An 18841-nucleotide genomic window follows, 5' to 3' on the forward strand; every position below is an offset into this window, starting at 1 on the left:
ATATTCTAAGGTTCTAGATTTACCAGTTTATGAGTCTGAAAATTATTGCTGAGGAAAATAAAGGGAGAGGGCAAACCTCAAGCATCTAAGAGGATGTAAGTTGGTAAGAAACTAAAGGTAGTAAATGTGTTGATGGTAGTTAACAGAGGTATATTTCTTTTTGGTAAAAATTAGGTCTGTTTTTAAACTTACTTATTGGTTATTTTGTATACTACCTCTTTATCTTTGTAATAATTGGATTAATTTTGGTATAAATATTTTTTTTAAAAACAATTAATCTTAATTTCTCCCCGGACCCTGTTTTGTGTCTCTTTAATTAGGGATGGACCAGACCAAAACTCGCCTCAGATAGGGCAGTTCAGTGGCAATACTGCCTTGGAATCAGTCTATAGCACTTCAAATCAGATTCTGATCAAATTCCACAGTGATTTCACAACAAGTGGCTTCTTTGTGCTCAGTTATCATGGTAGGTATTACCTAAGAAATTCAGTTTCATTTAGAACTCTTTCAAATTGTCCCAGAAAGCTGGGATGTAATACATAGTTCACAAATTATTGGGAAGTAATTAAATGCAACACTTTAAAATTTATTACATTATTTATTTATTGGATAGAGACAGAGAGAAATTAAAAAGGAAAGATGAGATAGAGAGGCACTGGCAGCACTGCTTCCCCACTTGTGAAGCCTTCTTCCTGCAAGTGAAGACCAGGGGCTTGAATCTGGGTCTTTGCACAGTTGTAATAGGTGTACTTAACTGGGTGTGCTACTGCTACTGCCTGGTCCCTTGTAACACCTTTAAAAATAATTTAAAATAAATACGTGTAAAGAATAATATCTAATAAGTTCTTAGGGACACTGAACTGTGAGCAAATGGAAATATTTAATAAATATGTCAGTAATTATAGGAGCAAATAAATCAGTAACTGTCCAATAGAAAGTAATCATTTTTGCATGGAAAATCTGTTCATATTTAGTTACATGTAATTTTAAAATTTCAATAGATGTTTTCACTACAAAAGGTTTAATCTGTTCAGCCTACACTGGGTCTTTTTTTCACTTTTTAAAATAATATTTTAATTAATTTATTATTGGATGAAGAGAGAGAGAAATTGAGAAGGGAGAGGGAGGTAGAGAGGGAATGAAACAGATACCTGCAACCCTGCTTCACCATTTCTGAAGTTTTCCTCCTGAAGGTGGGGATAGGGGGCTTGAACCCAGGCCCTTAACCAGGTATGCCACTTCCTAGCCCCTACACTGGGTCTTTCTAAAATCAATATCTAATAATTTAAATCCTAGAATCGATTTAACTCATTCATTTATACTTTTGCTTCAAAACTGTATCAATTCTTGATCCTTAGATTTTTAAGTGTCTATTCTAAATCACTAAGTTCATAGCTTGATGCCCATGGAATACTTATTTCTAAAGAGTTTTCTATGCTTCTTCTTCATAGAGAATTATTCAACATTCTCTGTTAATGATATTAACTTTTTAAAATATGTATTTAAGTAGATAGATGAATATATCTCAATAGAAATTATGTTTTAGTTTATTTCTATAATAAAGCTCAACTCACCCAGTGATAAAAACTAGAATTAGCATTAGAATAAGAAAGAAAAATTCCAGTGTGCCATATTATTTTATGTCTTGTGAGTTTAATATTTACGAGCGCTTTTGTGAGGATATAGATGAACATTTCACCTTTTTGAGCCCTTTATATTTTTATCATTGAATAGTGACCCATCCCTCCCGTCCACTCCCACCCCCCACTGGCCCAGGAAGCTATATGTCTACCCCTCACCACTGGGTTATTACTTTGGTGCCCTACTTACAATTTGATCAGGTCCTGCTTTTAGTTTCCCTTTCAGATCTTCTTAGTCAGCTTCTGTTGATGAGTGGGATCATCCCATACTCCCATAATTGTATTCTTACTGTAGGTAGTGTGTGTTCAAGTTTTTTTAAATTGTTTAAATTTACTTAAGCTTTATTAGTGACAACTTTCCACAAAAAAAAAAAAAATTGTAAACTATGTAGATATATGTCTATTCCTTTTTTACAGAAAGGAAAAAATATTCTTGTTTTAAAATTAGTAAAAATAAATTATACAATTTAATACGGGTAAAAATACAACATTCATACCCTGTGCTCACATTCGGTTACTATATACTAGTGCCAAAATAAATTCTTATATGTTTAAAAAAATGGGGAGGTTGTTTATTTTTTTTTATTTTATTTTTTTTATAACTACAACAACAATGAAAAAACAGCAAGGGTAACAAAAGGGAAAATAAATAAATAAATATAAAATAATAATAAAAAAGGAGTCACCATCTGTATGCACTAAGCAGTGTTTACTGCTAGTCAGTGTTTGTTTTTGTTTCATTGTATTATTTGCCCATCTTTTTCCCCCTTCATCTACCATAGTTGAGTGAAATAACTGAGTATTTCACTAAGCATTTTGACCTCTCTGACTGTATTTGTTGTTGCAAATGGCAGAATTTCATTTTTTTTAGAGCTGAATAGAGATCCATTGAGCTTATGACTTTATTTTTTTTTAAAATAAAATAAAGTGACAGTATATTATAATGCCATTGTAAGCTTATTGATAATAACCCTACTCAACTATCCTTAAATTACCTTATGGATTGAATACTTCCTTCTATTAATGCACTGCACTATAAGTCAGGTTTTGCTATGACTTTTATATGTAGTTTCTAAACCTGAACAGATCAGTCACTTCATATATTCCGTTAAGATCACATGGATCATTTAAATCTCATTTAGAAATACTTTTAAATGTGTTCTAAAAGGGACAAAAGCAGTTATTCTTCTCTCTAACTTGACTTTATGAGATTCAGCTTACCATCTGTCTTTTATAAAACATCACCTTCATAAAGTCTTTCATGATCAAAAATAACATTCATAAAATGCCTTTCAAAATGCAAGCTCTGTGCAGTAAAAATACAGGACCAGCATAAATGCTGAGACACTTTATCGCTGATATCATATTTCTTCATCTGAAAAAATGTTTTATCTCTCTCTGTATTGCTGTAATTATAATTTCCCAAAGGTGATATTTTTATGGCCTGCCATAGTGAAGTTGGAGTTTGTTTATGACAAATAACAATAATACTCCTTCATAATAAATGACTTCCTTAAAGTTAATTAAATAATGTTTTTACTACATATTACATACAATGACTTTGTATAGTAATGATATTATACAAGTATCTATCATTCACACACACACACACACACAAATTCTGAACTTTGTGTTTGGTAATTTCTCTGTTTCCATGCCAATTTTTGAAATTACTCTGGAAGGATAGTTATATTATCCTTATCTTAATAAAGAAAAAAATGTGACCTATAAAAGGTCAGAGAAATAATAAATCAAAGTGATGCCTGGAGTTAAAATAAAAAGATCACTTTTTAGGTAATGACAATAATAGTAACAGTTATTAATAATAGCTAAAATTTTGATTTCTTACTGGATATCAGCAATGTCCTCAACTTGACCTGTCATATATATATATATATATATATATATATGTATATTATTGTGATATGTAAACCTTTTCTGTTCTTCTTTCTCAACTTCTGTTTATAAGTGCAGTCATCCCATACTCATCCTTGCCTTTCTGATTTTTCTTTCTCTAAAAATATTTAGCAAGAATTATATTTAGCAATATGATAGGTCCTACCACTTTCTAAAAAATACCCTTCTACCCTATAGGCTAACATGGGTATGTTGATAGGTTTATCACAACTTAAGACCCTCTCAATAGGTGGCAAATGTGCTATAGTTACTGTGTGAAGTTTGCATCTTTGACTCAGGTGTGACTTCTGCCAACAGCAGTAGGAAGCTTATAGGCTAGGAAATTAAATTTATTAATTTGAAATAGACACTTTAATTTTGGAAGATTTATTTATTCAATTTTATTTTAATTAATTAATTTTTATTTGTTAATGTTTATTTATTTTCCCTTGTTTTGCCCTTGTTTTTTTAATTGTTGTTGTAGTTATTATTGTTGTTGTTATTGATGTCGTCGTTGTTGGATAGGACAGAGAGAAATGGAAAGAGGAGGGGAAGACAGAGAGGGAGAGTAAGACACCTGCAGACCTACTTCACCGCCTGTGAAGTGCCTCCCCTGCAGGTAGGGAGCCAAGGGCTCCAACCAGGATCCTTATGTCCTTGTGCTTCGCGCCACATACACTTAACCCGCTGCGTCCGACTCCCTTATTTATATAAGGTAGAAAATGAGAGAGAGAGAGACAAGAGAGCTGTTCAGCTCCAATGCATAGCAGTGAAAGGGATCTAAAGTAGGCCATTTAAATAATATTTTGAGATGATACTCAGTATCCAAGGCACCTATTTTTCTACTACTAGTTTTACCAAGCCTAAGTTTACATCCATACTGAATATTTTCTTAGCAAGTATATAATTAAATGATTTATACATATATATGTATTTAATTTTATGTTTATTTACTTTCCCATTTGTTGCCCTTGTTTTTTATTGTTCTAGTTATTATTGATGTCGTCGTTGTTAGGACAGAGAGAAATGGAGAGAGGAAGGGAAGACAGAGACGGGGAGAGAAAGGCAGACACCTGCAGACGTGCTTCACTGCTTGTGAAGCGACTCCTCTGCAGGTGGGGAGCCGGGGCTCAAACCCGGATCCTTCTGCTGGTCCTTGCTCTCTTCGCACCACGTGCGCTTAAGCCACTGCGCTACTGCCTGACTCCCAGTGATTTATATTTTTAATTGTCATTTGCTACTGTTATTTCTGGAAGAGAATGAGTTGATTATATACTGACTTTCAAATTTTTCTTAAAAAAAGATATCTAAAGGACCTATAGTCTTTTTAGGTCATCTTCTAAAGTTATATTATCCTTTCTTTTCATGTTCACCTTTATAGCATTTACAATCAATGCTGTATTTTAACCCAAGTGTATTTAACTCAAAGCTTTATCTGAAAAGAGATGGTTACATATATGAGGAAACAGTTTATATAAAACATAAATCACCATTGTATTTTAACTGTGTGACCTCTTTACCTCAGACTACCTAAAGACCTGACCTCCTTTCACATTTCATTGAAATATTGAACTCACAACCTGTTTTATTGTTTTATGTCCAGATAACCTTTATGGACAGCATCCAGATTTCATATATTTTAGTGAGCTGAAGCTCCAAAATAATGAATTTTTGAGGAAAAAATAATGCCATTTGTTACTACCCAAATGACTGGATGCCATGGAAATACTGTATTTTGAATTTTGCTATAGCGGTATACACATTGATATTACATATTTTTATTTCTACAATATATTCCTATTAGCCTATAGCCAAAGTCCACTAGGAACATAATGTTGACAAGGGACAACAGGGGGCCAAGCGAGATAACTGACCTGGTAGTGCCTGTTTTAGTTTGTGTGAGACCCAGGTACAAGTCTAACCGCAGGAGACTGGAGGAAGCTTTGGTGGTGGTGGTGCTGTGATATCTTACCTTCTCTCCCTACCCCTTCATATATACATATGTGTGTGTGTGTGTGTGTGTATATATATATATATATATATACATATATACATATGTACATATACACACACACATATATATGTCTGAGGCAATGAAGTCTTGGAAATGGGAAAATAAATAAATAAATAGGTTTATTTGTTAATTGTATCAAGTGAGATACACTGCTTGACTCAGTAGCATTAGTAGGAGGGTATTTGGTGAGGTCTGTTGTATAAATTGAGCTATGCACATAGACTTGGAAAAGGTTCAAAGAAACATGATTATTCTCTTGAGTTGTGTGATTTCAAGCAACTAGAGACTAGAGTGGTTTCATAATGGAGTATTCCTTCTCCTCTTTTTTTTTCCCTCACAAAGGTGGAAGGGAACATAATTTGAGCTATAATTAATACAGAAGCAACATTTACTCATGTTAGCTTATATGGATAATTCTAGGTCATTTGGTGTTTTCTATGCCCAGACATAACCATGAAAGGGTTTTGCGGTATCTTGTTTCAGATAGGTCAGAGTTTTGTTGATTGATGTTAGCTGTTAAGAAGTTAAGAACGAAGGACAGAAAGGGGAAACACAAAGGAGAACTTGGACTGGGCTTGGTGTATTGCACCAAAGTAGAGGATTTAGGAGCGGGGGAATAGGGACTCTTGTAGATGATGATAAAATAGAACCTAGTCTGGGCGTGTGGGTGTTTTACAGAAAACTGAGAAATTTTACATGTGTATCAACAACTGTATACTGTAATCCATTAATACCTCCAGTTAAATATTTTACAAAAGAAATTGTCTTTGTTCCCCAGGAAACCATAGTCTATTAGTCCAAGCTGGACCAGCTCCAGCCTAGAGGAGACAAGTGCATGTTACTTTCATTTCAATTTATAGAATAACTGAAATTGATAAGTAAAGATAGCTATAGTTATTCACAGCAAAACCCCGTCCAAACTATGGTAGTAAACAGGAATAGAAAAATAAATACAAGGGGGCCAGGTGGTGGCATACCCAGTTAAGTGCACATATCACTAGGCACAAGGACCTGGCTTGGAGCCCCCTCTCCCCACTTGCAGGTGGTCCACTTCAGAGGGGTGAAGTTGGTCTACAGGTGTCTTTCTTTCTCTCCTCCTATCTCTCCATCCTCTCTCAATTACTTTCTATTCTGTTTAGTAATAATAAAAAATAATAAAAATGTTTACCAGGAGCAGCGAATTTGTAGTGCCAGCACCAACTGGAGGCAATAAATAAATAAACCACCAAATAACAAATTGTCATTAGTGATGTACTCAGATATCTACTAATGTGTCAAGTAACTCAGTCACAAAGAGAAGAAATCCTTGGAATATTACTTTTCATTTTCTGATGCATGTAGCACTAAAGATCTATTGACATATGGGAAACTCAATTCAACAGGCTGATGTTGTAATTTTCTATGGACAATTAATATTTCACAGTATATTTGTTTGTTGTAAGTGTGTTGCTTTTATTTCTACAGACACACTGAGAGTAAACATTTGTTAGTCCACTATTTCTCAAGAGGCAGTGTCATCTCTAAATCCAAAATTGAGCATTGTCTCATGATTTGCAAAATAACTCACTTAGTGCACTGCTTTGCTACATGAATGACCAAGCTTCAAGCCTGGTCACCATCTATTAAGGGGAGCTCTGGTGCTATAGATTCTGTCTATCTGTCTGCATGTCTGTCTGTCTGTCCATCCATCATCTATCTACCTTTGTTTCTCTCTCTGTCTCTGTCTCTGTCTCTCTCTGTCTCTCTGTCTCTCTCTCTCTCTCCCTCTCTCTCTCCCTCCTCCCCTCCCTCCCTCCTTGCTTCTATTGTTCTGTTTCTTAAAATGTTTCAGAACAGAGAAACCCTGGAGATAACAACAACAACAAAAGACTAATGTAGCCGAAGTGATGTTCATAATTATGCACCGTACTGCTGAAACTTACCTATCTGTTATGCCAGTGCCCAATCATGCTTTTAATGAAATATTTAAAATTTCTAATTATTTTTTACTTTTTATCAGGACAAATGAAACATTTAACTATGTTCGGATGACACTGTTAAAGCTTACATAACTTTTGAATTAACATTGCTAGAATCGAGTAACTGAACATGTAATTATCAATGTTCTCATCTTCCCAAACTTCTTCAATTAAGAAATTATCATCTTTGAACTAAGATGGATAATAACAGAAGTACATTAGTTTATTAGTTTATATAAGTTTGGAATTTACAAGGGTACATAGAACACTGCTGTTTTTTCCACTTTAAGCAGTACTGTGTCCTTACTTGACAGGAAGGTTGCACACTTGTGCATTTTTGGTTTAGAGAAGGAATGGATATTTGCCAGTCTAAGATTGTCTTTTTAAAAGGAAACCTTTAACATCTCAGTTGAACTGAAATAGATCTAAGTGCATCATTCTTTTCTAGAATTGAGTTTGGTGTTTCATTAGAAACAAAATAGAAAATTAAAAATAAAAAAATGCCAGATGCAACAATTAAAGCAAATTTTAAGGAGCAAATTTGTTAAATCAGGAACAAGACTTCCTGAAAAAAAGGAGGACTCTATCTAAATAATACTAATCTCCAAACAATACTGATGTGTAGAATAAGATGTTTCTATGCAATTATTGATTAGAAAATGGTATGGCATGTTAAAGAAAACAATTCCTCCAAAGAGAGCACAGATTGAATGTGTCTTCGAAATTTATTGTGCAAACTTGTCATTTTGGTCATAAATGTGAAACTGTATCTATAGAGGTAGGCCTTGAAAAGCATAAAATCTTTATTTTTTCTCCAGGGTTATTGCTGGGGCGGTGCCTGCACTATGAATCCACTATTCCTGGAGGCCTCCCCTCCCCAACGCTTTTGTTGCCTTGCTGTTCATCATTTTTATTATTGTTGTTGTTGCTGTCGTTGCTTTGGATAGGACAGAGAGAAATCGAGAGGAGGGGAAGATAGTGAGGAGAAGAGAGAAAGATAGACACCTGTAGACCTGCTTCATCGCTTGTCAAGCAAACTCCCCCTGCAGGTGGGGAGCCAGGGGCTCGAACTGGGATCCTTATGCTGGTCCTTGCGCTTGACCATGTGCGCTTAACCCGTTGCACTACTGCCTGGCCTCTGAAAAACATGACTTCTTTATGCTTAGACTATTATTTGTTTGTACTAGTATATAGTCATACTGTTAAACATTTAGATGAGGGGGGCTGGTGTGGTGGCGCACCTGGTTGAGTGCACATGCTATAGTGTACAAAGACCCAGGTTCAGCCCCCGGTCCCTAACTGAAGGGGGAAAGCTTTGCAAATGGTGAAGCAGTGCTGCAGGTGTCTCTCTGTCTCTCTCTATCTCCCCTACCCTCTCAATTTCTGATATCTCTATCTGATAAGTAAAGACAAAAAAAAATTTCTTTAAAAATTTAGATGAGGGACCAGGTGGTGGTGCACCTGGTTAAGAGATCACATTGCAGACACAAATACGCAGGTTCAAGCCCGTGGTTCCCACCTTCAGGGGGAAAGCCTCACAAGTGGTGAAGCAGGGCTTCAGGTGTCTCTATCTTTCTATCTCTCTGTCACCTATCCCCTACTCATTTTTTCTCTGCTTCTATCCAGTAATAAATAAACAAGTAATATATGGTTTTATATTTATTTATTCCCTTTTGTTGCCCTCGTTTTATTGTTGTAGTTATTATTATTGTTGTTATTGATGTCGTTGTCGTTGGATAGGGCAGAGAGAAATGGAGAGAGGAGGGGAAGACAGAGAGGGGGAGAGAAAGACACCTGCCGACCTGCTTCACTGCTTGTGAGCAACCTCCCTGCAGGTGGGGAGCTGGGGGGCTAGAACCGGGATCCCTGCACCAGTCCTTGCGTTTCACGCCATGTGAACTTAACCGCTGTGCGACAGCCTGATTCCCATAAAAATATTTTTTAAAAATGTATATGAGGGGGCTGGGCCGTAGCACAGCTGGTTAAGTGCAGGTGGCGCGAAATGCAAGGACTGGTGTAGGGATCCCGGTTCGAGCCCCCGGCTCCCCACCTACAAGGGGGTCGCTTCCCAAGTGGTGAAGCAGGTCTGGAGGTGTCTACCTTTCTCTCCCCTTCTCTGTCTTCTCCTTTCTCGATTTCTCTCTGTCCAATCCAACAATAATAGCAATGGCAACAACAGCAGCAGCAACAAAATGGGAAAAATGGCCTATAAGAGCAGTGGATTCCTAGTGCAGGCACTGAGCTCCAGCAATAACCAAGGAGACAAAAAAAAAAAAAAAAAATGGATGACACAATTTAATCATTTCATTTTAGTTCATAGTTGGATTCATGGCGTGATCTACATTACCTCTTTTCTCCAGGGTTCATTACCCCAAATTAAGAACGGAATAAGTGAATCAAATAGGTGGTTCATATGATTCATATGAATTTATATTGACTAGGATTTCCATACTACTGTGTTTTAAAATCATAAACACACACCATACATTTGTTCAACAGAAGACTAAAGCCTGTCAGTTACACCTAAACCAGGTCCATGGTAACAGCAGACCAGAGCATATTGCTTTTATTTTTCTTCATGTAGAATAATTTAAATTGATAATTAAAGATATTTATAGTTATTATTCACAGAAAACCAAACCAAACTATGGAAATAAACAATAAGAGGAAAATAATGACCAACAAAGAACAAGTTGTCACCAGTGACATATGCAATATATCTTCTTCTAGCATTTGCCATGCAATATATACTACCCATGACTATAAAATAAGTTGGACTTTATAATATATATATATTATATATATATATTATTATATATATATTATATATATATATATGTTGCAGCATTTCCTATTAAATATCAATAAAACTAAATGAATAATGTGATGTTTTGTAGAAAACTGCATGGGTACTAACATCTTAAATAATATTTCATTTGTAAGAGCGTATCATATTGAGTTTTTCTGTGCTTAGGGCTCAAGTACCATCAGAGTAGCCATGCGTATGTTACCCTCCAGAAGCAGAGAGTCTTTTTTTCTCTTTGAAATAATAACAATATGTCACAACTTTATAACATATTAACTCAGACTTCATTTATGTTTATTTTGCATATAAGAAAACTGAAGCACTCTTAGAAATGTACCGAATGTTCATTAACCGCATGGAAGAGCCAATATATGAACATTTTCTGCTTCCAGAAGGAAAAGCAGATCATACTTCTCTGGGTAGAAAGCTTACTTATCAGCACAAATTGGAGGATATATATTGTCAAGTGCTGTCACCTGGTTTTATCTGAATAACTTCTGAAAGAGAAGTGAACTGCAGAGTGTTTAACTGTCGGTCACCATCTTCAATTAGTACACCTCAAGCCATTGCTTTATTATGTCTTACTCCTACCAACAAAGATAATATGCATAAACTTTATTCAATAGTATTTCAGTAATTTTCAAATCAATTTTTATGAATAAAGAATGAAATTTGAGGTGATAGTATTAATAATTCATCAAATGTTTTAAAAATTTATTATTATTATTTAATTTATTGCCAGAAACAGTCAGAAATTGAGAGGGAATGGAGAGACAGATGGGGAGAGAGGAAGAGAGACACCTGCAGCCCTGCTTTACCCCTTGCAAAGCTTTCCCTCTGCAGGCGGGGACTGGCGGCTCAAACCTGGGTCCTTGTGTATTGTAATATGTGTAACCAGGTATGCCAACCCCAGCCCCTCACCAAATGTTTTCATTTCACTTATGAACACCAAATATCTAGGAGGAATGAACTTTTACCCAGATGTAACAACCTATCCTTGTAAAGTGCTGTTGCCAGAAAGTATTTCAAGTGCTTTGCATACTTCAATGCACTTGATCTTTATAACCACCCTTGGAGATGGCATGAGACAATTACCCTTATTACTATTTCTTTTGTTTATTTATTTATTTTTTTATTAATTTTTTCAAAGCATTTATTTATTTATTTCCTTTTGTTGCCCTTTTTAAATTGTTGTAGTTATTGTTATTGATGTCATTGTTGGATAAGACAGACAGAAATGAAGAGAGGAGAGGAAGACAGAGAGGGGGAGAGAAAGACACCTGCAGACCTGCTTCACTGCCTGTGAAGTGACTCCCCTGCTGGTGGGAACCGGGGCTGGCACCGGGATTCTTTCCCCTGTCCTTGCGCTTTGCGCCACGTGCACTTGACCCACTGCCCTACCGCCTGACTTCCATTACTATTTCTTAAAAGAGGAAAAGGACAGCAAAAGATAAGCAACTTGCCTGACATTCTCAAATTTGCCAATGTTCCAAACTGGCTATAAGTCCAAGTAATCTGAACTGAGTTCACACTTATTATCACAACAATGTATTTAATGTACTTTTTACTCTTTCACCATCCTAAAAACCAGTGAATACAACTTGTTTAATTGTCTGTGGGCAAAGTTTTAAGAAGGTAGGAAGAAAATCACATAATAATGAAATTTTACAGCAATTACCTTTTAGATATGGCATCAAATATTCTACTACCAACACTTTGAAAAGTATGGTTACCAGGGGCCAGGTGGTGGCGCTCCTAGTTGAGCATACATATTACAATGCGCAGGGACCCAGGTTCAAGCTCCCGGTTGGTTTCCACCTGCAGGGGGAAATCATTGCGAGTGGTGAACCAGTGCTGCAGATGTCTCTCTGTATCACTCCCTCTCTATCACCCCTTCCCTCTTGATTTCTGGCTGTCTCTATCCAATAAATAAAGATAATTAAAAAAAAAGAGAAAAGTATGGTTACCAAGAAACAGAACAGACTAGGGGCTGGGTGGTGGCATACCTGGTTAAGCAGACATGTCACCTGGAGGGGGAAAGCTTTGCAAGTGGTAAAGCACTGTTGCGGATGTCTCTCTGTCTCTCTCCCTCTCTATCATCCTTTTCCTTGATTTCTGGCTGCCTCTATCCAATATATAAATACATAAATATAATAATAAAAAGGGAATAGACCAGTCTATAATAAAGATTATGACATAGATAAATGTGATGTTTCAGTTTATTATGAAACAGTAAAGATAAAGGGCATTATTTTAATGGGATGATAATGGAATTAAAAAATTTTATTTATAAAAAAGAAACATTGACAAAACCATTGGATAAGAGGGGTACAGCTTCACACAATTCCCACCACCAGACCTCCGTATACCAACCCTTCCACTGATAACTTTCCTACTCTTTAAACCTCTGGAAGTATGGACCCAAGATCATTGCATGATGCAGAAGGTTGGAGGTCTGGCTTCTGGAATTGCTTCCCTGCTGAACATGGGCATTGACAGGTCGATCCATACTCCCAGCCTGTCTCTCTCTTTCCCTAGTGGGGAAAGGCTCTGGGGAAGCGGATCTCCAAGGCACGTTGGTGGGGTTGTCTGTCCAGTGAAGTTTGGTCGCATCCTGCTAGCATCTGGGACCTGGTAGCTGAAAAGAGAGTTAATATACAAAGCCAAACAAATTGCTGAATAGATAATGGACTTTTGAAACCTGTCTTCCACATCTGCTTGTAATGATTTTCATAGATCAGGACAGCTTTTTTTTTTCTTGGTATAATCCTAATTTGAAATTACATATTCATCTTTATTTGTGTTCTTAATGTCTATTTTCTCCAATCTAACACAGTGCCTACCATATACTGATAATAAGTACTTAGTGTTCGCATTACTCAAGAGAATATTTGCATACTTTACCTTTATTAATATTAGTACTATTAGTTCTACCAGTATTTCTATTTATTTCTTAATTTATATAACTACAGTTAGCTCCATTTTCTAGAGAAAGCTTTAAGAGTCCATGAATTTGCCCTAATCACAAACATAGTATGTAATAAACATAGTGCTTGAATTTAAATCCAAGATTTTATGATATATGTGACAAGAAGGTCTTGCATGTGAACTAGGAAATATAAAGTAAAAGATATTTTGGCATCAAAGCAATTATTTATTTTTCATGTATGTCATCATCATTTAAAAAATAAATAATTGAAACTTGATGAATTAAAGCATTGTTTTATATTCTTACAAGTAAACTTTTAATGTTTAATTTTTCACATCTATTTGGAGTAAATACATTGTCTTTTTTTATAGCCTATCAGCTAAGAGTATGCCAACCTCCGCCACCCGTACCCAATGCAGAAATTTTGACAGAAGATGATGAGTTTGAAATAGGTAAGTCTGTTACTTTCCTTTGAAAGAAAACATGCAATTAACAGAGAAATTTTCTTTAAAATGAAAGAGAAATCAATAATAGTGTCATCTTACCTTAGATCCTTTTGACCTGAATTGATGGAAATTGTTTAGAATTCTTTTAAAAAGACAATAGCAGCAGCAACAACAACAACAAGTCAGGGAAAATTTAACAAGAAGAATGAAGACTATATTCTCAAAATGTACACTTAGAAAATAGCATGGCAATTGCAAGCATATATCTGTGTCAGGGGTCTGCCAAGCAGCACATCTGGCTATTGTGGCTGCCTTGCCACTTCATCACCCAGATTTGGGCCCAGCCCATTCTACACTGGAGAAAATATAGTGTTGTGGTTCCATTCTCTCTCTTTCCTCGTTGTCTCTGTTTCTTTTTATCTGCAAAAGTTGCCTCATGACAGTGAAGTTCCAGTGACAACAAAACAATAAAAACAAGCAAACAAACGAAAAACTGATGTGCTGATTGTTTCTGAAACATCATTATTTTATTATTATTTTGCAGTTTTACAACTATCTATTTCTAAATGCTGCTTTTTGAATTTGTGTTTAAGGAGAATAGAGAACTGAAATTGTGTATTAGAAAATATATTTGATTTCCACATCCTTAGAAATGACTAACTATGCTCAATTTGATCATAAGGGTTAAAAATCTCAAATAGATGTTTTGCAGTTTTAAATATATTATAGGAGGGGAAGGGTATTGAAGTACCTGCTTGAGCACGCATGTTACCATATGGAAGGGCTCAGGTTCAAACTCCTGGTCCCCTCCTACAGGAGGCCATGTTTCACAAGTGGTAAAGCAGGGCTGCAGATGTCTCTCTTGCCCTCTCTATAACCCCAGCCCTCTCAAATTCTCTCTGTCTAAATCCAAAATAAATAAATAAATACTTTGAAAAGATTATATAGGAAGTAAACTTTGATGGTGCTACAATAGGGTTTTATCATTATTATCATATTGATTTTGTTGTGAAGTGTAAATGAAATATCAACAGCCAATGCAGTTCTTATAAAAGCTATTAACTAGAAATGTTTCCATTTGATAGATTGCTAAGAAATGTCTTATCTTTACCAATAGTATTAAAGATAAATGTCTTACCTTTCATACTATTTCTTTTTTGGTCTCTAATTAGTATGCCCTAGTCTAGGCTTAATGGTAGCCAACTCTTGATGTCAGTTCTAATTATTCTATGCCTATGAAGTATGTCATTATTTTGAGTATCATCCCTGCTTATATCCAATAAATATTTACACTGATTGAAAATGACTATTGCACATCAGTCTGTTCATTTTGACTATCTGATTATCTGAAGCTTTTCCTTTACTCTTTCTCTCTTGCTTATTTTATAATAGGTGATATTATTAGGTATCAGTGTCTTCCAGGATTTACATTGGTTGGTAATGCAATTCTGACATGCAGATTAGGAGAAAGACTCCAGATGGATGGGGCACCTCCAGTTTGCCAAGGTAACAATTATGTTTAATTCAATACTAAAAAAAATAATAATAAAAAAACTCGGGGCCAGGTCGTGGCGCATCTGGTTAAGCACACACATTAGAGTGCACAGGGCCCTGGGTTCAAGCCCCTGGTCCCCACTTGCAGGGGGAAAGCTTCATGACTGGTGAAGCAGGGCTGCTGGTGTCTCTGTCTCTCCCCCTTTCTATCTCTCTCTCTTCTCAATTTCTCTGTATCAAATAAATAAATTTAAGAAAATAATAAAAAATTCACAAATGTTAACTACATAACTGATAATTATCTGAATAGTTATTCACCTCACTGTATTTTTCATTATGCTATTCCTCAAATTTAACATTAAATAGTTTTTAATATTTCAAGGTTTATTTTTTCCTACCTTACCTCAAATTCATTTCTCCTTAATGATATTACTATCATTGTTATTGCATGAAGACTGGAAGTGGAAATGGACAAAAAAAGAATTAACTTTATTAAAGCTTCCAGTATTGATTGCCTTTACTTGAATATATTTTATCTTATTATTTTGTTGTTCCTGCAAGGAAAGACTTTTTTTCAATTAGAAATCAGAAGATAGGGGGCTGGGTGGTGGCGACTGGGATAAGTGCACAGAAGTTCAAAGACCTGCTCAAGGATCTGGGTTCAAGCCCCTGACTCTACACCTGCAGGGGAGATGTTTCACCAGCAGTGAAGCATGTCTGCAGATGTCTATCTTTCTCTCTTCCTATCTATCTCTCTCTCCTCTCTCAGTTTTTCTATGGCTTGTCCATAAAATGGAATAAACAATCAATAAGAGTAGTGAATTAGTAGTACTGCCACCTAGCCCCAGAGAGAACCCCGGGAGGCAAACCAAAAAACAAACAATAACCAAAAAAAAAAAAAAAAAAAAAAAGAAGAAGAAGAAGAAGAAAGAAAGAAGCCAGAATACAGAAACAATGACAGAGGGTAGGGAGGAATGGCAGAGACATCACAGCTTCCACAGTGAGATAGAAACCAGGCTATCAGCTGGGGCATGCATTTAACCAAGTGGGTTTGGTCCTGGAAAGCTATATTGCTGACCTAATGTTCATTAGGTTTTAACTACTGTGTTCATTTTACATACTAAGCACCTGTTAATTATGAAGCTCTGAAGACAAACTAAAAGCAGGTGTTAAATGGTCTCTGTTGTGAAGGCAACGTGGGAAAGGGGTATGGCAGTCCTATAGCAACACAATACTTGTGAAACAGGCTAAGTCATAGAATCATCTAATTCTATACTGTTTGGGGAGCAAGAGAAGCTTGATGGGATCATTTCCTCACAGTTATGAGTCCCCAAATTACAAGTGTGATTTAACTCTAGTAGAACAGACATAGAGAAAGTGGGCCGTATAAGTTGCTGATGCACATGCAAAGTTGCAAAAGTGACAGTGTGGCATGGACTTCAAAGTCACTTTATCATAAGGACAAAACCATAGTGGCTTGTACTGAGCTACTAGAATTTTAATAGCAAATAATTATGCATTGTTAAGTTTGTGTAAGAGTTAGGAGCCAGAATGGTACATAGCTCAAATCACTAATTCTGAAAAATGGCTAATTTGATTTGATTAAAATAGAATTGGACTGGATTATCCACCCCCCCTAGATTTTCTTGAATTATGTCTTTCATTGGAGTTCACTCCCTGCAGATATAGAATATATATCCATTCTGCAATCTTGTAATTCTCATAATTAAACTCAGACAAAAATTCCACTTATTATTCCAAATGTGCTAATAAGTGGGAGTTAGCTTTTCAGTTCCACCCTCTTATGAATTCCTCCATAGAGATGGAAGAGTTTCACAAATATGTTATGTGAAATTTAAAAAAATATATAGGTATTTCATTTATAAACCAAGACATATCTGAGAACTACCCTTTGTCTTGGTCAATGATTTTAGAACATCTTGAAATTAGGATAAGAGGGGTACAATTTCCACCACCAGAGTTCCATATCCCATCCCCTCCCCTGATAGCTTTCCTATTCTTTACCCTCTGGGAGTATGGTATCAGGGTCATTATGGGGTACAGAAGGTGGAAGGTCTGGCTCCTGTAATTGCTTCCCGGCTGAACATGGGTGTTGACAGGTTAATCCATACTCCTAGTCTGTTTCTCTCTCTCTGTCTCTGTCTCTGTATCTCTCACTGAGCCCCAATTCAGTAAGTTTTGTTAAGATAGTCAATATAATTATTCCACAAGCAACCATGTCTAAAATCTGTCCCTTATATCTGAATGTCATAGTTGCCTACAAATTTACAATCATCTCTTCTTGGCCTCCGCAGTGGAGAATATCCAAAAATGAATTAATGGAGTTTCATAAAAAATATTTCAAATACTAGCTTAAAATTAATAAATCACCCTCAGACTGAGGCTATGCAAAGTTGGTATATTAACTAATTGACCAGACACTTAAGTTAAAAAAACTGACTGTCCTTTTGTTTGTTTGTTTGTTTAATTAACTTACAAGTTTGCCAAAGTAGTCTCTCATTTGTAATTACAACATAATAATTCAACTATTTTTATCAGAGAAGATTTGAGATTTCTGGTAAAGAGAGGAACATCACTGTTTGATTTTTTTGTAGACAGTTGAAACAGGAAAGGGGGAAAAGACATAAGCAGAACTGCTCTAGTAGATTGTTGCCATTTTTGCAATTGCTTTCAATATTTGTGGTATATTTAAAGTGCCTATATGAAACTACTCAGAGGCTGAGTGGCTTTTATAAAAGGAGCTCTGGACACTGTTTAGAGCTGTAGAAAGCCACAGGCTCCTGTATAAACTCCAGGGAATCTTTTAGAGGAACAAAAAATGGAACATTGTACCCTTGTGGCACTAGGGAAGCCTATCAAACTCTAAGGTGTCCCCGCTGCCACAGTAATAAGGGTCAGGATGCCCTGGAATCACACAAAAAAAGTGACTTTGACCTCACAGTAGAGTTCTTGCTTTTAGGAATCAGTCAAGGAAGAGAAGGAAGTCTAAAAATCATCCTCCCACCCCTACCCCTGGACTAGGTCTCTCTTTAAAGAACATCAGGCATGGCAACCTGACATGATTTTAAAACTCCTAGCCTCCCTCCCCAACTCACACACACACACACAAAACTCAGAACCACCTGTGGCAGCAACAGAAACCAAAATAGATAGGTAAAACTAGGAAAGCACTGGTTCTGCAAAACTAAGATGAAGGCCAGAAACTAAATAATGTAAATCCAGAAAATGAGTTGATGGACTACACTGTCAGGAAATTTGAAGAAATACAAAGCTGAGAGAAATGGATTATGAAAGAAATTCATCACTTCAGTGAGTCACTTCATAGGAAAATGCAGCATATGAAGGATACTTTGGTAACTTTTCAATCTCAAGTAGCAATTCAAGAAAGTCATTTTACTCATGTAGAAGAAAGAACATCAGAAATAGAAGCCAAGTTGGCCATACTTTTGGACTTCAAGCAGGAGAAAAAAACAAAAAGGTTTAGGGAAAATGAGGCAATTGTTCAAGAGATTGAAGACTCCATCAAAGAAAGAAATATAAGGATTATAGGATTCTCAGAAGGAAAGGAGAGATAGAAATCAACAGAGACTATTTTCATAGTAATAATACCAGAAAATTTTCCAAATATGGGATGTGG

At 36.0% G+C, this 18841-nt stretch overlaps 1 protein-coding gene across 1 annotated transcript in view; it reads left to right on the forward strand.

The window, feature by feature from the left end:
* Nucleotides 1-18841, forward strand: part of CSMD3 (CUB and Sushi multiple domains 3) — a 1712448-nt gene that overhangs the window by 1582290 nt on the left and 111317 nt on the right. Inside the window, exons 45-47 of the mRNA XM_060195764.1 lie at nt 321-466; nt 13615-13695; nt 15082-15195. Coding sequence (XP_060051747.1) covers nt 321-466; nt 13615-13695; nt 15082-15195 — 341 coding nt within the window. The remainder of the gene's footprint in view (nt 1-320; nt 467-13614; nt 13696-15081; nt 15196-18841) is intronic.

This window comes from Erinaceus europaeus, chromosome 1 (assembly GCF_950295315.1).
Source record: "Erinaceus europaeus chromosome 1, mEriEur2.1, whole genome shotgun sequence".
Lineage (NCBI taxonomy): Eukaryota > Metazoa > Chordata > Mammalia > Eulipotyphla > Erinaceidae > Erinaceus > Erinaceus europaeus.